At 46.7% G+C, this 26898-nt stretch overlaps 1 protein-coding gene across 3 annotated transcripts in view; it reads right to left on the reverse strand.

Annotated features, from left to right (window-relative positions):
* Positions 1-1650: 1650 nt before the first annotated feature.
* Positions 1651-26898, reverse strand: part of ADI1 (acireductone dioxygenase 1) — a 34695-nt gene continuing 9447 nt past the window's right edge. For all 3 annotated transcript variants that reach the window (XM_012441933.3, XM_012441931.3, XM_012441932.3), the window contains exons 3-4: positions 6178-6357; positions 1651-2885 (exon numbers count right to left, since the gene is read on the reverse strand). In XM_012441933.3, coding sequence (XP_012297356.1) covers positions 2766-2885; positions 6178-6357 — 300 coding nt within the window. In that variant the 3' untranslated portion in view covers positions 1651-2765. The remainder of the gene's footprint in view (positions 2886-6177; positions 6358-26898) is intronic.

Raw genomic sequence — 26898 nt, forward strand, 5'->3', positions numbered from 1 at the left:
TCTGCGCCTCCTCCTTAGAAACGAGGGTGAGGTGCCCACAAGCCTGGCAGCCTCTCATGGGGTGGCCTGCGTGGTCCGCAGTGTGGCATCTACCCTGAGCAGCAAGACAGCAGGGATAAACGGAGGTGCCTTGAAAATGCCAACACATTACCCAGTTTGAAGCCACACGGAAGTGCAGTAATTCATAATCTGATTTATTAATATCCTAGTCAGAAACACCATAGCAATAAATACATCTGTGCCTGTAAAAAGAGGGCACACTGGAAAAATCACACGTGTCCAGGTGTATCTGACTCAGTCACAGGCAGAGCCCTTTCTAAACGGACAAACCCGGACACAGGGAAAACCAACAGCCGCCCCACCTGGGAAACTAAGAGCTGGGCTTCTTGGAAAAATGCCTGATTTAGAATCCTGACGAAGGTGTGTTCACACAAAGGATCCATCTTCTTTTTTTTTTTTGAGATGGGGTCTCGCTCTGTCGCCCAGTCTGGAGTGCAATGGCGCAATCTCCACTCGCTGCAACCTCCGCCTCCCAGGTTCAAGCAATTCTCCCACCTCAGCCTCCCAAGTAGCTGGGATTACAGGCGCCCGCCATCATGCCCAGCTAATTTTTGTGTTTGTAGAGACAGGGGTTTCACCATGTTGGCCAGGCTGGTATTGAACTCCTGACTTCAGGTGACCCACCTGCCTCAGCCTCCCAAAGTGCCGGGATTACAGGGGTGAGCTACCACGCCCAGCCAAGGATCCATCTTCTGTAACATTCGGCTTGAAGAGAGATGCCCACTGGTTTAGGACAGCCTTTCACCTCCCTAGGTTTTCTCCCCGCCTACAGTTCTGCTTCTCACTACAGTCAATTTCCTCTCGCTTAGGGTTTTCCAACCCTCGAGCTCTCCTCAAACAGTCCAGTGTTTAAGATACTAGCAAGGGGCTGCCGTGACCTGGGAGATGGTGTAAGTGGGGATCAGGGAACAGAAGCAGGAACGCAAAATGCCAGGCACAAATGCGGACACGCTGCAGGCCTCCGTGCGCGTCAAACTCTAGAAAAGGCAAAACCCACCCACACAGGGTGCTTAGGAGACGGTGGAGGGGACGAAGAAGGGGCATGAGAACCTTTTTTGGGTGATAAAAATGTCCTGTGTTGTTCTGCCTCTGTTCATGTTGCATCTGCCACAATTCGAGAACACTTAAAATGAGTGCATTTTATTGTATGTAAATGATAACTCAATAGAAACGAAAGATGTGAACCATTTCCTGGGAAAAGAAAATGTAATTTCACCTTAAGTGCTTTAGCAGAATTCTATTATCTGCCTCAGCTCTTACTCTTTTTTTTCTCCTTTGAGACATTCTTGCCCTGTCGTGCAGGCTGGAGTGCAGTGGCCACAATCACAGCTCACTGCAGCCTCGACTTCCCAGGCTGTAATAATCCTCCCACCTCAGCCTCGTGAATAGCAGAGATTGCAGGCGTGAGCTGCTGCGCCCAGAAACTTACTCTTGCCCCTAATCTGAAGCCAAGAAACCTGAGGCGCCATATCCAGGAGGCCGAGGAGGCGAAAGCGGAGTCCGCGGGAAGCCAGCCCAGCACGAGGAGTTTCAAACGCTACGAATTCTAACGGGGAAAAGTTACATGAAGCAAGAAAGGCAACTTACAGAGACAGTTTATCACATGAACGTTTAATTCTTAAAAATGAACAGGCTCTATTTATAATGCCCACTTAGAAATGAATTCATAAAAACATCAGTAGATCAGCACTTACTTTAATTACTGAAACAGAGCCATACCTCGCAGAGCCTGTCCGGGATGTCCATGTTAGCATCACACCACCTGCGTATATTTTAAATTGGGACGGAGTTTCCTTACACATTTAAGGCTTGAGTTTCCTCTGTACAGTGTGGAGGGAATTAAAAAATTAATCCTAACATGAAGATTTTTTATCCAGTTAAATAAAAATACTTAGAAAACGACCTGTCCTTCCAAAACATAAGGTTAACTTGGGGTTTTTCTATGATATAACACACTAGGCATAATCGTATCTCAGAATTGGTGGGTAGAAAATGTATGTACTAATACTCCTGTTAAAATTCAAGAGCTTGATTGTGAAAGAATCTAGAGATCTCGCAGTGAAAAAATACTAACACAGCTCATCTGTAAATCACTTATATACAAGAACAATTATAGAAAGAATCTAAATGGAGCAATTTTAACAAACCAGGCAAAGTATCATATATACTTGAATATAAGGTAACTCCAAGCCATGAGCACAAGATTAAGGCAGTTAACTTTATTTTGAACAAGGAAGTGGCGTAAGCAACTCAGTCTGTGCCCTTTAAGATGGGAGCCCTTCCCCCCCAGCACGCCCCGCCCCAAGGCAGAATTTTGGGAGAAAAAAGTGTCTCCTCTCTGGCTAGCTTGCTCTCCATGATCACACCTTCTTACATGGCAGCCGCAGCATCACGTCCAGAGGAGCATCTAAGGAAAAGCACTTCGGGAGATGACACTTCATTTGGGTCTGAGATGAATGCATGAACGAACACAGGGCCATGGACCCACTAGTCTCGATCGAGTTAGAGAAAATGAAGGTGACTTGCTTACACTTCCAAGCTGCTTTCTAGATCCTTTCATCACAAAATATTCTGATCAAATCAACCTACAGAGGAAGCTAGCCTCGAGTCTACCCTATAAAAGCAAAGAGAAAATGACTGATTTTCTGCTCAGTCACCGTACTGAGGACCTTTCCGAGGTGCGTGTTAGCTCCCAGGGAGCACTGCTAGGCTGTCTGTGCCAGAAACTTCACGTACTGCCCGCGGGCTTCGAAATGGTCAGCGGGCCGGTTGTACGCCGTCCACACCGGCTCTCCCACGAACAGCCGCATGGCCTTCGCGTAGTTCTGGAAGACAGACCAACACACGCAGCCCCTCGTTAAACCAGCCGGCTTCTGCTTACTTTCATTTATTAACATATCAACTTGTTAACATTAATTGCTACAAACACTTTCCTTGCTATTTTTATTCTGTGTCTTTCACAATTTAGGCCACATTTTACTCTTGGAAGGAAAATTCGTATCAGGTGGTGAGGGAATGTGTTCTCTTTCCGGGTCCACGAGGGGGCGTAGTTTGTAGGGGCAAGAATTTCCCAGCGCCATGCCCCCACTTCCATCTCTCTCCATCTGGGAGATTTAACGGTTTCTGTTTTAATTTTCGAGGATGCGGGAAAAATCAAAAGTCAATCACTTCAGCGGAAGTTCTAAGAAGCTCCTTTCATCGGCCAAAGGTCTTGGAGAAGTGGGGGTTCCTCCCAGGTTGTAAGTCCCCTTCTTCCACACCCCTTTGGACTTCATGTCTGAATCCCCTTCCACGAACACTCTCCCGTGGAAGCCTGTCTTCCCCTCCTATACTCCATCTCTCTCTTTCTCAGTTCCCTTCCACCCGGTGTGAAAGCTGTCTTTCCTCTCCTAATTCCATCTTTCCGGATTCTCTCACTCAGTGTAAGAGCCAGCTGTTTCTCCTTCTCCTGTTCCTCTTTCTCTACCCAAATAAATTCACTTTCTGCAGAAACTGTTTGGGGTCGGGTATTTACTTTGCAAGAGCACCTGGTCCCCTTTCTCATTCTTGAGAAAGCAGAAAACCAAAAACCTTGGAAAAACATCCTCTCAGGAAAGCTAAGGGCACCCCTAAACCCCCACAGTGGTGTGGCGGCTGCTGCCTGTCCTCACACGCCAGGTAAGAGCGTTTGCAGCCGAGCCTGGTGTTGAACTCCACACCTAAGAAACACCGTTAGGAAAAGCCCCGACTCCAGTTCCACGCCCCTGCACCTCCTTTCCGCCTGGCTTGGCTACAGTTTTCCTAAGAATCCACACCAGGGCCCCCGTGTTGCTGGTGGGCAAGAGAGGTCAATTCAGCACATCCGTCCAAACTAAAAACGCACATGCCTTTTAATTCAGTTTTCACGTTTAGGAATTTACCCTCCAGAAAAACATACGTAAGTGCAAAATGACAAGCAAGTAAGGGTATTTATTACAGCACTGTTCACAAGAGCAAAAGCTTGGAGACAATGTAAATACTCATCACTCGGGGGTGAACCAGTCACTGAAATCAATTAATGGTCAAATCCAGTGCAGCGTGTCCGGCGCCAGAGTACTGCGCAGCTGTAACAAGGGCTAAGGCCGGCAGCTACTGATATGAAACAGCCCCCAGTGCACAGCATGCAGAAAAGGTAAATGTAGAACCACAGGCAGAGTCTGCTGCCTTTTGTTTGAAAAGGGGAATAGTAAGCATCCTGACCAGGCCGGGCGCGGTGGCTCACGCCTGTCATCCAGCACTTTGGGAGGCCAAGGCGGGTGGATCACTTGAGGTCAAGTTCAAGACCAGCCTGACCAACATGATGAAACCCCGTCTCTACTAACAACACAAAAATTAGCCAGGCGTGGTGGCAGGCACCTGAAATCCCAGCTACTCGGGAGGCTGAGGCAGGAGAATCGCTTGAGCTTGAGAGGCAGAGGTCTCAGTGAGCCGAGATCACACCATCACACTCCAGCCTGGGCAACGGACCGAGACTCCATCTCAAAAAAGAATCCTGACTGACACGCACTTGGGTATGCATAAAGTCACTCTAAAAATAATTTTTTAATGGAATACTGGTTACTTTCAGGGAGAGAAACTGGGGGGCTGGGAACGGGGGTCAGAGGGAGACTGCGATGACGGGTACCCTTTCATATTTCTAAATGGTAAACGTGCATTTAGTATTTACTCAAAAATCTACTTCAGTCTCAGCATTAGCCCCCATCGCCTCCAGTGAACCCCAAAGCTACCTTATTTGTGTTTATTGCCAATCCTGACTGGACTGAGCTACTGTTAATTCCAAAACTGAAGAGTCTTTAAAAGTGACAGCGTGGCAACACGACAACCCTACAGACGCCTCACTGCCAAGCACAGGCTGGGGCAGGGCCACGGCTGCTGGGTGTGCCCTGCCTGGGTATGAAACGGACGTCCGTCCACCAGGATGGCAGGCAGAGGCCGCTGGGGCTGCCATGGAAGGAAGGAGAGCTGTCACCTCGGACCCTGCCTGCGGCTCCACGGGGACTCTCCTTGCAGCACAGAGCAAGGAGTCCCGAGCCTGGCAAGCACACCTGGAGTCCACAAAGCCACGCAGTTCAGCGGCAGGGATGCCACAGCCAGGGACAGCACACGGGCCAGGCGTGGGGAAAGCACAGCGCGCCCACCTCCACGGCCAGGGACAGCACACGGGCCACGCGTGGGGAAAGCACAGCGCGCCCACCTCCACGGCCAGGGACAGCACACGGGCCACGCGTGGGGAAAGCACAGCGCGCCCACCTCCACGGCCAGGGACAGCACACGGGCCACGCGTGGGGAAAGCACAGCGCGCCCACCTCCACGGCCAGGGACAGCACACGGGCCACGCGTGGGGAAAGCACAGCGTGCCCACCTCCACGGCCAGGGACAGCACACGGGCCACGCGTGGGGAAAGCACAGCGCGCCCACCTTCTCCTGCACAGCCAGGGACGGCACACAGGCCAGGCGTGGGGAAAGCACAGCGCACCCACCTTCTCCTGCACAGCCAGGGATGGCACACGGGCCAGGCGTGGGGAAAGCACAGCGCGCCCACCTTCTCCTGCACAGCCAGGGATGGCACACGGGCCAGGCGTGGGGAAAGCACAGCGGGCCCACCTTCTCCTCCACAGCCAGGGACAGCACACAGGCCACGCGTGGGGAAAGCACAGCGCGCCCACCTTCTCCTGCACAGCCAGGGATGGCACATGGGCCAGGCGTGGGGAAAGCACAGTGGGCCCACCTTCTCCTCCACGGCCAGGGACAGCACACGGCCAGGCGTGGGGAAAGCACAGCGAGCCCACCTTCTCCTGCACAGCCAGGGACAGCACACGGGCCACGCGTGGGGAAAGCACGGCACACCCACCTTCTCCTGCACAGCCAGGGACAGCACACGGGCCATGCGTGGGGAAAGCACAGCACACCCACCTTCTCCTGCACAGCCAGGGACAGCACACAGGCCACGCGTGGGGAAAGCACAGCGCACCCACCTTCTCCTGCACAGCCAGGGACAGCACACGGGCCACGCGTGGGGAAAGCACGGCGCACCCACCTTCTCCTGCACAGCCAAGGACAGCACACGGGCCACGCGTGGGAAAAGCACAGCGCACCCACCTTCTCGTCCACCGTGAAGCGGTGGTAGATCCCCGCGGGGAGCGTGATCATGTCTCCCTTCTCCATGAAGATCCGGATCCATTTGTCCTCCTTGTCCCTCACGTCGAAGTACCCACTGCCGTCCAGGATGTAGCGGATCTCGTCATCCAGGTGCAAATGTTCCTCGTAAAACATCTTAATCTAGCCCAGGAGGGACAGTTCTGTGAGTCTACAGGACACCCGTCACACAAGCTAGCACCCACCCGCTCAGCAGCCTGAGCCTTCGGTGGGCCAGGACTGCAGAGAATGGAACTTCTCTCCATCAAAATGAAAACTACACTTGCTAAGAATTATTCTCCTAACAAGTACAAGGGCCAGAGCTGGACTATTTTATGAAGCCTGTCAACAAAAGGGAGTAACTGAAGGAGGGAAGAGACGTGTAGCAGGGCTCTGCACACTTCACACGGGCTGACTCACCAAGCCCGCACGGCCCCGCCAGGCGGCTGCTCTGTCTTCCCCATTGTACAGACGCGGGAACGGTGGCACAGAGAAGCCAAGTCACTGGCCCAACCTCACAGTGACACCGCCCCAAGGACACCCTGACCCCATGCTCACCCCCATCATGGCAGTCATGAAATTACAACATGAAGTGTGGGTGAGAAGCCAGGGGACGCTGCAGGGAGGCAGGCACACATTCCGCGGGCGCTTTCTATCTCCCCACATTGAATTTGCGTCTTTTTTTTTTGAGATGGAGTTGTGCTCTGTCGCCCAGGCTGGAGTGCTGTGGTGTGATCTCGGCTCACTGTGACCTCCACCTCCTCAGTTCAAGTGATTCTCGTGCCTCAGCCTCCCAAGTAGCTGGGATTACAGGCGCGAGCCACCATGCCTGACTTTTGTGTCTTTCTGAAGGTCTTTTCTCCCTAACATTTTATAGTCAAAATATTCAAGTACGCAAAAACATTGAAAGAACTGTGCAGTAAATATCCATTCCCCTCACCAAGACTGTGCCCCTGTGATCTCTGCTTGCACTGCTCACATCTCCACAGCTCCCACTCGGGAGTGTCTGAAAGTTTCCTTATGTAAAGTTTACACGCTTCAGGAAAACCCATGCATGTGCGGAAAAGCAGCGCCTGAGGTAAGAACCTCGCTGAGACATCATATCCCGCTCAGCAGATCCTCATGCTCTGAAGCAGCCACCAACTCGTCTGCGGGAATGCAACTGACAGCCCATCCACAGCATGCGGCTCATCCACAGCACACGGCCCATCCACAGCACGCGGCAGCTCATCCACAGCACACGGCCCATCCACAGCACGCGGCAGCTCATCCACAGCACACGGCCCATCCACAGCACGCGGCAGCTCATCCACAGCACACGGCCCATCCACAGCACATGGCTCTTCCACAGCAGGTGACAGCCCATCCACAGCACACGGCAGCTCATCCACAGCACATGGCCCATCCACAGCATGCAGCAGCTCATCCACAGCACGCGGCCCATCCACAGCAAGTGGCTCATCCACAGCACGTGGCCCATCCACAGCATGCAGCTCATCCACAGCAGGTGGCAGCCCATCCACAGCACACAGCTCATCCACAGCACACAGCTCATCCACAGCACACAGCTCATCCACAGCACACAGCTCATCCACAGCACACAGCTCATCCACAGCATGAAGCTCATCCACAGCACGCGGCAGCTCATCCACAGCACGCGGCAGCTCATCCACAGCACGCGGCCCATCCACAGCATGCAGCAGCTCATCCACAGCACACAGCTCATCCACAGCACGCAGCAGCTCATCCACAGCACGCAGCAGCTCATCCACAGCACGCGGCCCATCCACAGCAAGCGGCCCATCCACAGCACGCGGCTCATCCACAGCACGCAGCAGCTCATCCACAGCACACAGCTCATCCATAGCAGGTGGCAGCCCATCCACAGCTCATCCACAGCAGGCGGCCCATCCACAGCACGCGGCCCACCCACAGCACGCAGCCCATCCACAGCGCGTGGCCCATCCACAGCACGTGGCTCATCCACAGCACGTGGCTCATCCACAGCATGTGGCAGCCCATCCACAGCATGCGGCCATCCACCACACACGGCCCATCCCCCTGCAATCCCACTCAAGGAGCAAACCCTGCACATGCACCGCCAGCAGCACAAACTAAGTTCCCACAAGGCCACTCATCGCTGGATTATTTTCCTCCTGTAATACTGAAAACAACTCAAATGCCCAAAACAGAAGAGTGACAGGCCAAATCATGGCATGTCTACACAGGGTGTATGGCGCAGACAGGTTTCATATAAAACCCTGTCGTGACAACCAGAAAATAATAACATTGGTTATCAACAGGAGGTGGGTGAGAACAGTATTGAGGGAATGTGTAACTTCTCTTCCCAGGTCCACAAGGGGTGTGGTTTCAAAGGCAGGAACTTCCCAAGACATGCCTGACCTGCCTTCTTTCACGTCTCCATCTGTCTCCATCTGGGAGCTTAGAGGTCTTTGTCTAACTTGCCAAGGGAAGGTAGACTGCCCAGGTGAGCTCCTTTTATTTAGAAACCCCACGAAAAGCTATGGGAGGACTGTGGGCTGAACAATCAGATGTCAGAATCAAAGATCAATCACTCCAGCTGAAGTCTGAAGGAACTCCTCTCATGGGACAGGAACTTGAATGGGGCGGGAGTAACTCCCAGCTTAAAAGACCCCCTGCATCTCACCTGTGTGGATTTTTCCTCTCTGGGATCCCCTTCCACGACAGCATGAGAGCTGGCTTTCTCTCTTTCCCTACTTCTCTTTCTCTCTCTCTGCCTAATAAATCGCTTTTCTGCAAAACTCTTTGGGTCTGATATTTACTTGGAAGTAGCCCACCGCACCTCCAGGGCCTCTTCCGCCATTCCTGGGGCAGGGGCGTGGCCAAGGGCCGGTTACAGTATGGAAAAGATAGGGGAGAATGAGGGCACCTTTCCATGTATATACATACAGGGTCTCACTGTGTTGCCCAAGCTGGAGTGCAGCGGCACAATCCTAACTCACTGCAGCCTCAAACTCCAGCTCAAGAGATCCTCCTGCCTAACCTTCCAAGTAGCTTGGATGACAGGCATGCACAACCATACCTGGCTAATTTTTTAAAAATTGTTTTTTCTAGAGACAGGGTCTTACTATGCTGCCCAAGCTACTCTCAAACTCCTGGCCTCAAGCAATCCTCCAGCCTTGGCCTCCCAAAGCACCGGGATTACAGGCATGAGCCACTGCACCCAGCCTACATTGTTATGCTTTACAAAATCATAAATAAGAAGAAAACAAGATTAGGAAGAAAACCTTAAATTTGAAATCAATCTATTCATAGCCACACAGAAAGAAAAGACAAACTGGCCAGGTGTGGTGGCTCATACCTGTAATCCCAGCACTTTGGGAGGCTGAGGCGGGCAGATCATCTGAGATTGGGAGTTCGAGACCAGCATGACCAACGTGGAGAAATCCCATTTCTACTAAAAATACAAAATTAACTGGGCATGGTGGCGCATGCCTGTAATCCCAGCTACTTAGGAGGCTGAGGTAAGAGAATCACTTGAACCCATGAGGTGGAGGTTGTGGTGAGCCAAGATCATGCCATTGCACTCCAGCCTGGGCAACAAGAGCAAAACTCCATCTCAAAAAAAAAAAAAAAGGCAAACTGAAATAACTTTTAAACATATTGTTTTGATGACATCCTCAGTCTAAGACAGAAAAACTGCAATCCAAGCTTAGTTTCTCCCCAGTAGGCCTGTTGTCTGTAATGGTCTGGGTGTAGCCATGCTGACACTGTTTTGTGTGTGTTGCGGGACTGAGAGAATGGGAAAAATACGCTATGACCGGGAGCCGGCCTTCTCACAGCGGGAGGAAAGATGGAAACACTATGAAGAAGACAAAGGAAAGCCCTGCGGATTTCACCAGAGTTAGAGGTGCCCGTTTGAACTACTTGATATGCACACACACAGACACATGCACACTCACACACACTCACATGCTAGCATTCACACTCATGCACGTGCATTCGTACACACTCACATGTACACACTCTCACATGCGTGCATTCGCACACTCACATGTACACACTCACGCACGTGCATTCACACACACTCATAGGTACACTCTCATGGGCATGCATGCACACACATGTACACTCTTGTGTGTGTGTTCACACTCACATGTACACGCTCTCGCACACGTGTGTTCACACATGTACACACTCACGCGTGTGCATTCACACACATGTACACACTCTTGCGTGCGTGTGTTCACTCACATGTACACATTCTCACGTGCGTGTGTTCACACACGTACACACTCACGCACATGCATTCACACACATGTACACACTCACGTGCATGCATTCACACACACATGTACACACTTGCGTGCGTGTGTTCACTCATGTACACACTCTCACGTGCATGTGCTCACACACGTACACACGCACATGCATTCACACACACGTACACACTCACACGCATGCATTCACACACACGTACACACTCACGCGCATGCATTCACACACGTACACACTTGCACACGTGTGTTCACACACATGTACACACTCACACACATGCATTCACACACACACCGTACTCATCCCATCCACTTAAAGCACCTGAGCACAGTGACTCCTCAGTGGCACTCCCATCCGAGCTTCTAAACACCAGGGATAGGTGCCAGGAAGAGCAGCTGACCCCGCATGAGGTCAGGAAAAGCAGGAGGTGAGCCTGGACATGCTGTGGATCCAGAAAGTGACGGGCTGGGGAGATGCCAGGAGACAGAAGCCAGCTAATGAGGCTTCTGCTCACCAAGTCTGAGGTCTGGGACAATGAGAAGATCAAAATAAACCCAGCAAGAATGGACCACAGACCAACAAGTGAGACAGGAAGGCCTTGGGCACCGCGGCGGCGAGTGAACGGCGGAGGAGGGGACGCGCCTTGGGCACCGTGGCGGCGAGTGAATGGTGGAGGAGGGGACGCGCCTCGGGCACCGTGGTGGCGAATCAACAGCAGAGGAGGGGACGTGACTCCCGACAGTGAAACCCACCCCGGGGAGCACCACTGCGCGGCATGACAGTCACACCCACGAAGGCAGGAAGCATCAACACTTACTAAAAATGTTAAGTGAAAGTTTGAGGAAAAATGGGATTTTCGTGGTCTAAAAGTAACTCTCCACACATTTCTGACTAGGTACAGCGGAGAGGGAAAGGAAGTTCCCCATGGAGAACCTCGATGGACGCTGGCTTCACCCAGGCCACGCTGACATCAGCAATGAGGGGACCCTGAGGCACGCTTACTCACAACGCCATCACAGAGGATTCCCGCTAAGAACACACAACCTATCCAACACCCAGGAAACCAATGGCAATCAGAAAATCGTCAGAAAATAAGGTTATTTTAGAAAAACAAGGGATAAGCCTGTATCAGCAAGAGGCTTCTGTACCAGGAGAGACCTAATTCCAGAAGACAGCGATGATGAAGCTAATGTAACTTACAGCATAGCAGCAGGCCAGCCTCTGCTACGTGAGATAAAACGTGGCTAAGAAGAGGCCGGCTCATTAAAGTTCCACGTCAAAGCCACACCATTTACATCCACCAGAATCTAATGAATCGTTAGGGCACTCAGTGAGAAATGTCTACAGGACTTGTTCTCTGACCAGCAAGAATCATTTGACATAGAGCGAAGGAACTCAAATCACATGACAGATCTATTTTTGAACAATTTCCACATTCTTAGGCTCTTCTGCTCTTAGTTCTGTCTGGTATGGTTTGTTCACTTACGTATGTTTTCTAAGGAGCTTAGAAGTCACCACTCCATCCTAACAAGTAAAAGCTGAACAAACTGAAGAATCAACTATTTTTAAATCTGTAAGCGAAGCAAGGTCGCAGAGCAAAGCACCGCCCCCAACACTGGAGAGACAGGCCAACAGAAACATCCACCCCCAGCCAGAGCAGAAGCCGCCAGCGGAGCCAGGGCCAGAGTCCACAAACCCGAGCTGTACTTGACCCGCTGGGGGCTCAGTGTGGACAAGTCTGAGAGCAGAAAACTCCAGACCCAGTCATCAGGGGCCCCACACTTCTGTAAATTTTACCTGCAAACGCTCTACCAGGTCCCAACAGTGAGTATCAGAAAAATTCCCTGTGCTTCTGGCAGGGGCAGGGAAAGTGAACCATTCTGAAATCTCAGAACATATCTGAAATCTGTTCTTATGAAGGCCTGAAGTCAGGAGAGCTGAGCTAGCCAGATCCCAGCTTGCTGGGCTTTTATCAGAACCTGACCCGGGTGAAGAGAAACACACAACTCCAGCCCCCTCCAGAACTCCAGGTGGGTGTTTTGGACTGAATACTATTACTCACCTCCCCCAGGTTCATGGCTGAAACCCCACCCTCTAATGTGAGGGTATTGGCAGGTGGTGTCTTTGGGAAGGGATTAGGATTCGATAAGGTGATGAGGGTGGAGCCCTCATGAATGGGATTAGTGTCCTTATAAAAGTCCCAAAAGAGCTTGCTGCTTCTACCCCCCAATGTGAGAACACGGCAAAACACAGCCATCTATAAACCAGGAAGCCGCTCTCACAAGACACCAAAGCTGGGTGTCCTGACCTTGGATGTCCCTGCCTGCAGACTGTGAGAAATAAATGTTTGTGTTTAAGCCACTCAGTTCACAGAGCTGACTAAGACCGGAGAGGAACGGAAACCCCAAATCCAGCCGCCTCTAGCCATCATGTCCCACTTAAAAGAGGGAGTCTGAGAAGCGCGTGTGAAGTTCAGAGTCGAGAGGCACAGGCTCACTACAAGACTGAGACTGTCCTAGCTAATGCAATATGACAGGAAAAAGAAATACAAGGCAACTGATTAGAAAGGAAGAAATACAACTCTCCTTGCTCACAGATGACATGACTGTCTAGGTAGAAAATCCAAAAGAATCAACAAAAAAAAGCTCCTGGAACTAACAAGCAATTATAGCAAGTTTGCAGGATACAAGGCAAACACACAACAGTTAATCACCTTCCTATACACCAGAAACACAACAGATGATATTTGAAATTAAAAACACAAAACTATGTACATTAGCACCCCCAAAAATGAAATGTTCAGGTATGAGTCTAACAAAATATGCGTAAGATCTATGAGAAAAACTACAAAACTCTGGTGAAACAAATCAAAAACTAAATAAATTGGGAGATATTCCATGTTCATGAACAGGAAGACTCAGTAGTGTTAAGATGTCCATTTTTCCCAACTGAATCTATAGGCTCAATACAATCCAATTCAAAACTCCAGCTGGTTATTTTGTACATATCAGCAAATTGATTGTGAAGTTTATCTGGAGAGGCACAAGACCCAGAATACCCAACACGATATTGAAGGAGAACAAGGTTGAAGAACTGACACTCCCCATATCAAGACTTACTATAAAGTTATAGTCATCAAGACTGTGACAATGGTGAAATAATAGAAAAACAGATCAATGGAACAGAATAGAGATCCCGGAAATGAACCATATAAATATAGTCAATTGATCTTTGACAAAGGACCAAAGGCAATACAATGAAAAAAATAATCTTTTCAACAAATGGTACTGAAACAATGGTACATCCATATGCAAAAAAATTACTCTAGATACAGACCTTACACCCTTAACAAAAACTAAAATAATATGGGTCACATGCCAGGTGCAGTGGCTTACACCTATAATCCCAGGGCTTTGGGCCACTGAGGTGAGAGGATCACTTGAGGCCAGGAGTTTGAGACCAGCCTGGGCAACACAGAGAGATCCCATCTTTGCAAATTAAAAAAAAAGCCAGGCATTGTGGTGTACACCTGTAGTCCCAGCTCCTTAGGGAGCAGAAGCGTGAGGGTCACTTGAGCCCAGGAGTTTAAAGCTGCAATGAACGATGATCATGCCGCTGCACTCTGGCCTGGGCAACAGAGCGAGTCCCTGTCTCCTAAAAATAATTTTTTACAAAAATGATTACAGACCTAAATATAAAATGCAAGACCCAGCCAGGTATGGTGGGTCATGCCTGTAATCCCAGCACTCTGGGTGGCCAAGGCAGCCAGATCATTTTGGGTCAGAAGTTCAAGACCAGCCTGACCAATATGGTGAAACCTCATCTCTACTAAAAATACAAACATTAGCCAGGCATGGTGGTGGACGCCTGTAGTCCCAGCTACTGGGAGGCAGAGGCAGCAGAATTGCTTAAACCCGGGAGGCCGAGGTTGCAGTGAGCTGAGATTATACCACTGCACTCCAGCCTAAGCGACAGAGCGAGATGCCATCTCAAAAAAAATAAAATAAAATGCAAAACTATAAAACTTCTAAGATAACATCTGAGATAGGAGAAAATCTAGACAATCTTAGGTTTGGCAATAACTTTTTAGATGTGGCACCAAAGGCACAGCCCATAAAGGAAAGAACAGATAAGCTGGACTTCACTGAAACTAAGGCTTTCTGTCCTGCTCTCAGGAGAATGAAGACAAGCCACAGACTAGGAGAATATATTTGCAAAAGATGTATCTGATAAAGAGCTATTATCCAAAATATACAAGGACCTCTTAAAGTTCAACCATAAGAAAACAAACTGATTAAAAAAGGGCCAAGGACCTTAACAGATACCTCACCACAGAAGATGTACAGAAGGCAAGTAGGCACATGAAAATATGTTCCTTGTCACATGTCATCAGGGACTGCAGATTACAACAAGGAGATGAAGCTGTACACCCAGGAGCAGGCTGGGAGGATACCGGCCACCAGGACTTCTCACTCACTGCTGACAGGAACAACTGGGACAGTCAACTAAACAAACTCCTACCCTACTACCTGTGATGGTTAATACTGAGTGTCAGCATGAGTGGATTGAAGGAGGCAAAGTGCTGATCCTGGGTGTGTCTGTGAGGGTGCTGCCAAAGGAGATTCACATTTGGGTCGGTGGGCTGGGAGAGGCAGCCCACCCTCAATCTGGGCAGGCACCATCTCATCAGCAGCCAGCACAGCTGGAATATAAAGCAGGCAGAAAAACGTGAAAAAGCCAGACGGGCCCAGCCTCCCAGCCTACATCTTTCTCCTGTGCTGGATGCTTCCTGCCCTCGAACATCAGACTCCAAATTGTTCCGTTCTGGGACTCAGACTGGCTCTCCTTGCTCCTCAGCCTGCAGATGACCTATTGCAGGATCTTATGATCGTGTGAGTTAATACTTAGTAAACTCCCCTAATATCTCTGTCCTATTAGTTCTGTCCCTCTAGAAAACCCTAATACGCTTTCCAGCAGTTGTGTTCCTTGGTATTTACCGAAAGAAGTTGAGAGCTTATGTCCACACAAATACCTGCAAGAGGATGTTTATAGCAACTGTCCATTAATTGTCAAAACTCGGAAACAGGCAAGATGCCCTTCAGCAGGTAAATGAATAAACTGTGGTACATCCAGACAGTGGAATATTACTCAGCAATAAAAAGAAATGAGCTACCAAGCCACAAAAAGACAAGGAAGACCCTTAAATGCATCTTATTATGTGAAAGGAGCTAATGTAAAAAGGCTATCAACTGTATGATTCCAACTATGTGATATTCTGGAAAAGGCGAAGCTATGGAGGCAGTGAGAAGATCGGTGGTTCCCTGGGGTTGGGTGGGGAGGGATGGGTAAGTGGACACAGAGCGTTTTTAGGGCAGTGAAACCTCTCTGTATGACATGAGAATGGTGAACACGTGCCATTATACATTTGTTCAAATCCACAGAATGTACAACACCAAGAGTGGACCCTAATGTGAACTGTGGACTTTGCATGATACTGATGTGTCAATGCAGGTTCATCATTTGAAACAATGTACTGCTCTGGTGATGTTGATAAAGGGGAAGGCTGTGCATGTCAGGGGGATGCGTGTGTATGTCAGGGGGATGGGTGTGTATATCAGGGGGATGGGTGTGTATATCAGGGGGATGCGTGTGTATGTCAGGGGGATGCGTGTGTATGTCAGGGGGATGGGTGTGTATGTCAGGGGGATGGGTGTATATATCAGGGGGATGGATGTGTATGTCAGGGGGATGGGTGTGTATATCGGGGGATGCGTGTGTATGTCAGGGGGATGCGTGTGTATGTCAGGGGGATGGGTGTGTATGTCAGGGGGATGGGTGTATATATCAGGGGGATGGGTGTGTATGTCAGGGGGATGGGTGTGTATATCGGGGGGATGCGTGTGTATGTCAGGGGGATGCGTGTGTATATCAGGGGGATGGGTGTGTATGTCAGGGGGATGGGTGTGTATATCGGGGGATGCGTGTGTATGTCAGGGGGATGTGTGTGTATGTCAGGGGGATGGGTGTGTATGTCAGGGGGATGGGTGTATATATCGGGGGGATGCGTGTGTATGTCAGGGGGATGCGTGTGTATGTCAGGGGGATGGGTGTGTATGTCAGGGGGATGGGTGTATATATCGGGGGATGGGTGTGTATATCAGGGATGGGTGTGTATATGAGGGGGATGGGTGTGTATATCAGGGGGATGGGTGTGTATATCAGGGGGATGGGTGTGTATATCAGGGATGGGTGTGTATATCAGGGATGGGTGTGTATATGAGGGGGATGGGTATGCATGTCAGGGAGATGGGTGTGTATATCAGGGGGATGGGTGTGTATATCGGGGAAGGCTGTGCATGTCAGGGGGATGGGTGTGTATATCAGGGATGGGTGTGTATATGAGGGGGATGGGTGTGCATGTCAGGGAGATGGGTGTGTATATCAGGGGGATGGGTGTGTATATCGGGGATGGGTGTGTATGTCAGGTGAAAGGCTGTGCATGTCAGGGGGATGGGTGTGTATATCAGGGGGATGGGTGTGCATGTCAGGGAGATGGGTGTGTATATTAGGGGGATGAGTGTGTATATTGGGGATGGGTATGTCAGGTGAAAGGCTGTGCATGTCAGGGGGATGGGTGTGTATATGAGGGGGATGGGTGTGTATGTCAGGGGGATGGGTGGGTATATCAGGGGGATGGGTGTGTATATCGGGGATGGGTGTGTATGTCAGGGGGATGGGTGTGTATGGGAAGCTTCCATATCCACCTCTCAATTTTGCTGTGAAGTTAACACTAGTCCAATAAAAAATGTTTTAGACTGAAAGCATTCAGACACACAGAAGCTGAAGGAATCCTTAACAACAGATGTGCACTACAAGAAATGTTACAGGAAGTCCTTCAGGCAGTAGGAAAAGAATATCAGACAGAAACATGGACCCTACACCCCTGAACGAGGAGCACTTGGAATGAGAGCTACACAGTAATTAGAGAAGATTTTCTTCTTATTATTCAAATTTCTTCACAAGATAACTAAACAAAAATAAAAACAATGCAACATGGCATTTATAAAAGTAAATTGGGCTGGGCATGCTTATGCCTGCCTGTAATCACAGCACTTTGGGAGGCTGAGATAACTTGAGCTCAGGAGTTCAAGACCACCCGGGGCAATTTTTTTTACTTTTACAGCACCAAGATGAGGAGGGGAGAGACGGAAGCACATGGTGTGCACCACACGCACAGGTGCAATAACACTTGGAGGGGGCAGATCGGTCAAGGGTGGAACTTCTGGTTTCCAGCTGGACATGTAAAGCAATTGGAAGTCTTACTTCCCTTCTTTTCTTAGATCCAACAGAGAAATAAAGTCCCAGGACAAATGACTACCCTGAATCTGGAGAGAGAAGCAGATACACAGAACCACAGCTGAGATCAGTTCCCAGGAGCCATGAACTGGTAGGAACACCTCCAAGGCAATTATGACAAACTTCTGGAGGCTGAGTGTGGACTAGATTGAGAGAGAGATCCTGGGTGCCTGGCATTACAGGGTCACTGCACTTTTATGGGTTCGCACATCCAGAAACCCCCATCTAGTTCTCACAATGAAGATCTGAAAAAAATCCCCTCACATATCAGGCAATAAAAGGGAAAAAGGAACCATTTAAAAAAAAAAAACAAAACCCAGAACTCTGTCCATAACAACAATCAAGGGAAAACCTTTACCAGAGCCTCCTCTGATGTGGGGGAAGGGCAAGTGACCAACTCCAGCTCCCTCTAGCCCAAAGGAACAAAAAGAAGCTAACAAACACTTCTGAAGGTCAGACCAAAAGCTCAGGCCCACTGAAAGACTAAGATCTAATGATAAGCCTAAGTTTATAGAACACTTCTCCTCCCCCACACCTTACCCCCACATCAACAGGGCTCCACAACAGTAAGTGCATTAAAGCTTCAGGAGATAAATCTCTTTACAAAGGAGTTTTTAGAAAAGCAAAGAATCCAGAGGAGACAAAACAAGCAAGCAAACCGAAGCCTCTGGCATCTACAGCTACAGCAGACATTAAACCAGCACAGCTTCTACCCAGATAACAAAAAACCCCCCAGGACTGGCCTCTTTACCTCAGCTTCTATTAACAGATACAGCATGCCAGGCTATCAACAAAAATAACAAGGCGTGATATAAGGCAAGAAAAAACACAGCACGAAGAGACGAAGCAAGCCGCAGAGCCTGACTGGGACATGTCACATATTTTGGAATTATCAGAGAGGGAATTTTGAAAACTACGGCTATATAGTAAAGGTGATACGGTTTGTCTGTGTCCCCACCTGAATCTCACCTTGAATTGTATTCCCATAATCCCCATGTATAGTAGGAAGTATCCAGAGGTATTGAATCATGAAGGCAGTTTCTCCCATGCTGTTCTCATGAGAGTGAGTAGTTCTCACAAGATCTGATGGTTTTAGAAGGGGCTTCCCCCTCTGTTCAGCTCTCATTCTTCCTCCTGACACCATGTGAAGAAGGATGTGTCTGCTTCCCCTTCTGCCACGATTGTAAGTTTCCTGAGGCCTCCCCAGCCCTGCAGAACTGTGAGTCAATTAAACCTCTTTCGTTTATAAATTACCAAGTCTTGGGCAGTTGTTTATAGCAGCATGAGAGCAAACTAATACAAAGGGCTCAATGGAAAAAGTAGACAGCATGCATAACAGATGGGTAATGTAAGCAGAGAGGGGGAAGCTCAGAATCAAAAGAAAATGCTGGAGATCAAAATCACTCTAACACAAAGAATGCCTTTGATGAGTTCATTAGTAGAATGGACTCAGCTGAAGAAAGAATCAGCAAGCTTGAAGACGTCTATTGAAACTTCCCAAACTGAAGTGAAAAGAGAAAAACGAATGGAGGGGGCGTTGGGGGGAAACAAAATAGCCCTGAACTATGGAACAATTACAAAAGATATGTATAAATGGTATAACAGAAGTAGAAGGAAGAAAAAAAGGTAGAATAAATATTTGAAAAAATGTCCACAAATTTTCCAAAATTGGTGACAGACATGAAACCACAGATCCAGGAAACTGAGAGAACACCAAGCAGAATAAATACCAAAATATTATACCTGGGCATATCATATTAAAACTGCAGAAAGCAGCAGACAGAAAACCTTGAAAAAGACCGAAGGAAAAAATGCACCTAATCTATAGAAGAATGAAGATAAAGAATTACACCAGACTGCTTCTCAGAAACTATACAAGCAAAAAAGAAAAAAACAAAAAAAAAACTACCAACCTAGCAACCTGTAGCCAGCAGAATTATCCCTTAAAAGTGAAAAAGAAGTAAAGACTTTCTCGGACAAACAAAAATGAAAAGAATTTGTCACCACTAGACTGACCTACCTTGCAAATAAATGTTTACAGAAGTTTTTCAAATGAAAAAGAAAATTATACAGGTCTGAACCTGAGATCTATGTAAAATGGAAAGAGAGAATGGAAATAAGAAAAATAAAATAAAATCTTTTATTTATTTGTTCTTCATTGATCTAATAGACAACTGTTTATTCAAAGTAATGTCAGTAACAATCTATTAGATAATTATGACATATGGAGAATAAAATAATTAACAGCAATATAAGAGCTGGGAGGGAGGAATTCAGAATACTCAGTTACTGGGTAAATGTATACTGCAAACTCTAAGGCAACCAGTAAAAATTTTTTTTAATGATAAGAGAAGAGAAAGTTGAATCATATAAGATATTTAATTAAAACCAGACAAGGCAGAAAAAGAGGGGATCTTTAAAAACAACAATAACAAAGAGCAAGCACAACAAATAGAAAACAGTCACAAATATGGTAGACATTAATTCAACAGTATTAATAACCAATTTAAACATGAATGATCTAAATATACCATTAACAGAAAGAAACTATCAAAATGGATTTAAAAAGAAAACTAACTATGGAGTACTGGGCAAGATGGCCAAATAGGAACAGCTCTGGTCTGCAGCTCCCAAAGAGATCTACGCAGAAGGCGGGTGATTTCTGCATTTCCAACTAAGGTGCCTGGTTCATCTCATGGGGACTGGTTGGACAATGGGTACAGCCCTTGGAGGGCCAGCCGAAGCAGGATGGGGTGTCGCCTCACCCAGGAAGCACAAGGGGTCAGGAGATTTCCCTTTCCTAGCCAAGGGAAGATGTGAGAGACTGTATCAGGAGGAATGGTGCTCTCTGCCTCAGATACTGTGCTTTTTCCAAGGTCTTCACAACTGGCAGACCAGGAGATTCCCTCCAGTGCCTGGCTCAACAAGTCTCACCCCAATGGAGCCAACCAAGCTAATATCTACTGGCTTGAAATTCTCACCACTAACACAGCAGTCTGAGGTTGACCTGGGACGCTCGAGCTTGGTGGGGGGAGGGGCATCCACCATTGCTGAGGCTTGAATAGGAAATTTTATCCTCAAGGTGTAAACAAAGCCCCCAGGAAATTCAAACTGGGCAGAGCCCAGCCATATTACCTCTGCAGCCAGATTCCTCCACTCTGGGCAGGGCATCTCTGAAAAAAAGGCAGCAGCCCCAGTCAGGGACTTATAGATAAAACCCCCACCTCCCTGAGACAGAGCACCTAGGGGAAGGGGCAGCTGTGGGCGCAGCTTCAGCAGATTGAAACGTGCCTGCCTGACTGCTCTAAGGAGAACAGCAGATCTCCCAGCACAGTGTTCGAGCTCTGATAAGGGACAGACTGCCTCCTCAAGTGGGTCCCTGACCCCCATGTATCCTGACTGGGAGAATCATCCCAGTAGGGGCCAAGACACCTCATACAGGAGAGCTCTGGCTGGCATCTGGCGGGTGCCCCTCTGAAAAGAAGCTTCTAGAGGAAGGAACAGGCAGCAATCTTTGCCGTTCTACAGCCTCTGCTGGTAATATTCAGGCAAACAGGGTCTGGAGTGGACCTCCAGCAAACTCCAGCAGACCTGCAGCTGACGGGACGAACTGTTAGAAGGAAAACTAACAAATAGAAAGGAATAGCATCAACGAACAGGACGCCCATTCAGAGACTCCATCTGAAAGTCACCGACTTCAAAAACCAAAGGTAAATAAATCCATAAAGACGGGGAGAAACCAGTGAAAAAAAAGCCTGAAAATTCCAAAAACCAGAACGCCTCTTCTCCTCCAAAGGATCACAACTCCTTGCCAACATGGAAACAAAACTGGATAAAGAATGAGTTTGACGAATTGACAGAAGTAGGCTTTAGAAGGTAGGTAATAACAAACTCCTCTGAGCTAAAGCAGCATGTTATAACCCAATGCAAGGAAGATAAGAACCTTGAAGAAAAAGATGAAATGATAACTTAGAATAACCAGTTTAGAGAAGAACGTAAATGACCTGATGGAGCTGAAAAACACAGCACGAGAACTTTGTGAAGCATACACAAGTTTCAATAGTCAAATCGATCAAGCAGAAGAAAGGATATCAGAGATTGAAGATCAACTTAATGAAATGAAGCAAGAAGATTAGAGAAAAAAGAGTGAAAAGAAACGAAAAAAGCCTCCAAAAAATATGGGACTATGTGAAAAGACCAAATCTATGTTTGATTATTGTACTTAAAAGTGACAGGGAGAATGGAACCAAGTTGGAAAACACACTTCAAGATATTAGCCAGGAGAACTTCCCCAACCTAACAAGGTAGGCCAACATTTAAATTCAGGAAATTCAGAGACCACCACAAAGACACTTCTCAAGAAGAGCAACCCCAAGACACATAATCGTCAGATTCACCAAGGTTGAAATGGAAGAAAAAATGCTCAGGGCAGCCAGAGAAAAAGGTTGAGTTACCCACAAAGGGAAGCCCATCAGACTCACAGTGGATCTCTCAGCAGAAACCCTACAAGCCAGAAGAGAGTGGGGGCCAATATTCAACATCCTTCAAGAAAAGAATTTTCAACCCAGGATTTTATATCCAGCCAAACTAAGCTTCATAAGTGAAGGAGAAATAAAATCCTTTATGGACAAACAAATGCTGAGATTTTTTTTAACCACCAGGCCTGCCCTGCAAGAGCTCCTGAAGGAAGCACTAAACATGGAAAGGAACAACCAGTACCAGCCGCTGCAAAAACATACCAAATTATAAAGACCATTGATGCTATGAAAAAACCGCATCAACTAACGGGCAAAAAAAAACAGTTAGCATCATAATGACAGAATCAAATTCACACATAACAATATTAACCTTAAATGTAAACGGGCTAAATGCCCCAACTAAAAGACACAGACTGGCAAATTGAATAAAGAGTCAAGAATCAGTGTGCGGTATTTAGGAGACCCATCTCACGTGCAAAGACACACATAGGCTCAAAATAAAGGGATGAAGAAATATTTACCAAGCAAATGGAAAGCACAAAAAAGCAGAGGTTGCAATCCTAGTCTCTGATAAGAGACTTTAAACCGACAAACATCAAAAGAGACAAAAATAAGACATTACATAATGGTAAAAGGATCAATTCACAAGAAGAGCTAACTATCCTACATATATACGTACCCAACACAGGAGCACCCAGCTTCATAAAGCAAGTTCTTAGAGACCTGCAAGAAGACTAAGACTTCCACACAATAATAGTGGGAGACCTTAACACCCCACTGTCAATATTAGACAGATCGACAAGATAGAAAATTATCAAGGATTTCCAGGACTTAATCTCAGCTCTGGACCAAATGGACCTGACAGACATCTACAGAACTCTCCACCCCAAATCAACAGAATATACATTCTTCTCAGCACCACATCATACTTACTCTAAAATTGACCACATAATTGGAAGTAAAACACTCCTCAGCAAATGCAAAAGAAGGTAAATCATAACAAACAGTCTCTCAGATCACAGTGTAATCAAATTAGAACTCAGGATTAAGAAACTCACTCAAAATTGCACAACTACATAAAAACCTAACAACCTGTTCCTGAATGACTACCAGGTAAATAATGAAATTAAGACAGAAATAAAGATGTTCTTTGAACCAATGAGAGCAAAGACACAATGTACCAGAATCTCTAGGACACATTTAAAGCAGTGTGTAGAGAGAAATTTATGGCACTAAGTGTCCATAAGAGAAAGCAGGAAAAATCTAAAATTGATACCCTAACATCACAATTAAAAGAACTTGAGAAGCAAGAGCAAACAAATTCAAAAGCTAGCAGAAGACAATAAACAAGATCAGAGCAGAACTGAAGGAGACAGAGACATGAAAAACCATTCAAAAAATTAATAAATCAAGGAGTTGGTTTTTTGAAAAGATCAACAAAATAGATAGACCACTAACCAGACCAATAAAGAAGAAAAGAGAGAAGAATCAAATAGACACAATAAAAAAATGATAAAGGAGCTATCACCACCAATCCCACAGAAATACTAACTGCCATCAGAGAATATTATAAACACCTCTATGCAAATAAACCAGAAAATCTAGAAGAAATGGATAAATTCCTAGACACACCCTCCCAACAGACCAATAACAAGGTCTGAAATTGAGGCAGCAATTAATAGTCTACCAACCAAAATAAGTCCAGGACCAGATGCGTTCACAGCTGAATTCTACCAGAGGTACAAAGAGGAGCTCGTATCATTCCTTCTGAAACTATTCCAAACAACAGAAAAAGTGGGAATCCTCCCTAACTCATTTTATAAGACCAACATCATCCTGATATCAAAACCTAGCAGAGACACAACTAAAAAAGAAAATTTCAGGCCAATATCCATGATGAATATCAATGCAAAACTCCTCAATAAAATAATGACAGACTAAATCCAACAGCACATCAAAAAGCTTATCCATCAGGAAACAACAGATGCTAGAGAAGAAGTGAAAAAATAGGAACACTTTTACACTGTTGGTGGAAGTGTAAATTAGTTCAACCGTTGTGGAAGACAGTGTGGCAATTCCTCAAGGATCTAGAACTAGAAATACCATTTGACCCAGCAATCCCATTACTGAGTATATACCCAAAGGATTATAAATTATTCTATTATAAAGACCAATGCAGGCCAGGCGTGGTGGCTCACCCCTGTAATCCCAGCACTTTGGGAGGCCTAGGCAGGCAGATCACGAGGTCAAGAGATCAAGACCATCCTGGCCAACATAGTGAAACCCCATCTCTACTAAAATACAAAAATTAGCTGGGCGTGGTGGCACGCGCCTGTAGTCCCAGCCACTCAGGAGGCTGAGGCAGGAGAATTGCTTGAACCCAGGAGGCGGAGGTTGTAGTGAGCCGAGATTGTGCCACTGCACTCCAGCCTGATGCCTAGCGACAGTGCAAGACTCTGTCTCAAAACAAACAAACAAAAAAGACACATGCACACGTATGTTCATTGCGGCACTATGCACAATAGCAAAGACTTGGAACCAAGCCAAATGTCCATCAATGATAGACTGGATAAAGAAAATGTGGCACATATACACTATCTATGCAGCCATAAAAAAGGATGAATTCATGTCCTTTACAGGGACATGGATAAAGCTGGAAACCATCATTCTCAGCAAACACAAGAACAGAAAAACCAAATACTACATATTCTAACTCATAAGTGAGAGTTGAACAATGAGAACACATGGACACAGGGAGAGGAACAGCACACACCAGGGCCTGTCAGGGGCTGGGGGTGCTGAGGCAGGGATAGCATTAGGAGAAATACCTAATGTAGATGATGGGTTGATAGGTGCATCAAACCACCATGGTGCATCCATGGTACATGTATACCTATGTATCAAACCTGCATGTTCTACACATGTACACCAGAACTTAAAGTATGGGGGAAAAAACCTAACTGTAATACATGTCACCTACAAGAAGCCCACTCTAAATATAAAGACACAAATAGCTAAAAGTAAAGGAATGGAGAAAGATATACCATATTAACACTAATAAAAAAAATTTTGGCCAGGCACAGTGGCTCATGCCAGTAATCCCAGCGCTTCTGGAGGCCAAGGCAAGAAGATCACTTGAGCCCAGGAGTTCAAAAGCAACCTGGGCAAAATAGGGAGGCCCCATCTCTATGAAAAATAAAAATGAATTAGCCAGTTATGATGATGTGCACCTGCAGTCCCAGCTACTTGGGAGGCTAAGATGGGAGGATCACTGAGCCTGAAAGGTTGAGGCTGCAATGAGCCACCTCAACTGCACCACTGCACTGCAGCCTGGGCAACAGAGCAATACTCTGTCAAAAAAAAAAAGGAAAGGAAAGAAAGAGAAAAAGAAAAGAAGAAGTGGAAGGAGCTATCTTAATTTCAAAACAGCAGAATCATCAGAGATAAAGGGGGACATTATATAACAAGAAAAGGGTCAATCTTCCAAGAGAACATAACCATCTTTAACATATACGTAACAAATAGCTGAGCAGCAAAACATGTGAGGCTAACACTGATAGAATTGCAAAGAAAGATAGAAAAACTCACTATTATAGCAGGAAATTTCAATACTAACAGTAACTGACATCCAGCAAGTAGGCAATCAGTATAGCTGATCTGAATAATACTATCAATCAACTGTTCTTATTGGCATTTGTAGATTATTTCATTTGACAAGAACGGAATACCCATTCTTCTTAAGCTCACATGAAACATTCACCAAGACAGTCAACATTCTGGGCCATAAAACCAGTTTTCTATTTACAAGGACTCAAATCAAACAAAGTTTATTCTTTACACCAGAAATAAATTAGAAACAATAAAAAAAATCTAGAAAAATCCCCAAATAATTGAAAACTAATAAATATCTAAAAGCAAAACAAAACATCCCCACATGAGTCAAAGATAAAATTAAATGGTAAATTAATTAGAATGTATTTTAAATTACATGAAAATTAAAATGCATCAAAATTATCAAAATGTATGTGATGCCACTACAATAGTACTCTGGGGGACATTTACAGCACTAAACACCCGTATTAAGGAAAGAAAAATGACACTCTGTGAGGCCAAGGCGGGAGGATCACTTGAGGCCAGGAGTTCAAAACCAACCTGAACAATCTGGTAAGACTCCTTCTCTACAAAAACTTAAAAAAAAAAAAATTTGCCAGCATGATGGCACACACCTGTAGTCCTAGCTACTCAGGAGGCTGAAGTGGAAGGAGTGCTTGAGCTCAAGCCTTCAAGACTGCAGTGAGCTATGATTGCACCACTACACTTTAGCCTGGTGCACAACACAATAATAATAATACTAATGTCTGTCTCTAAAATAATAATTATTATGATGAAGAAAAAACTCAGATCAGTGATTTCAGCTTCCACCTAGAGAACTTAGAAAAAAGAGCAAATTAAACACAAAACATGCAAAAGAAAGCAAATTATAAAGGTCACAGCAGAAACCAATGAAATACAAAATAGAAAAAGAGAAAAATCAATGAAGCCTAAAGTCCTTTGAGAGGATCAATATAACTGATAAGTCTCTATCCAGACT

The sequence above is a fragment of the Aotus nancymaae genome, unplaced genomic scaffold, assembly GCF_030222135.1.
Source record: "Aotus nancymaae isolate 86718 unplaced genomic scaffold, 86718_ANA_hifiasm-v0.15.2.pri h1tg000057l, whole genome shotgun sequence".
NCBI lineage: Eukaryota > Metazoa > Chordata > Mammalia > Primates > Aotidae > Aotus > Aotus nancymaae.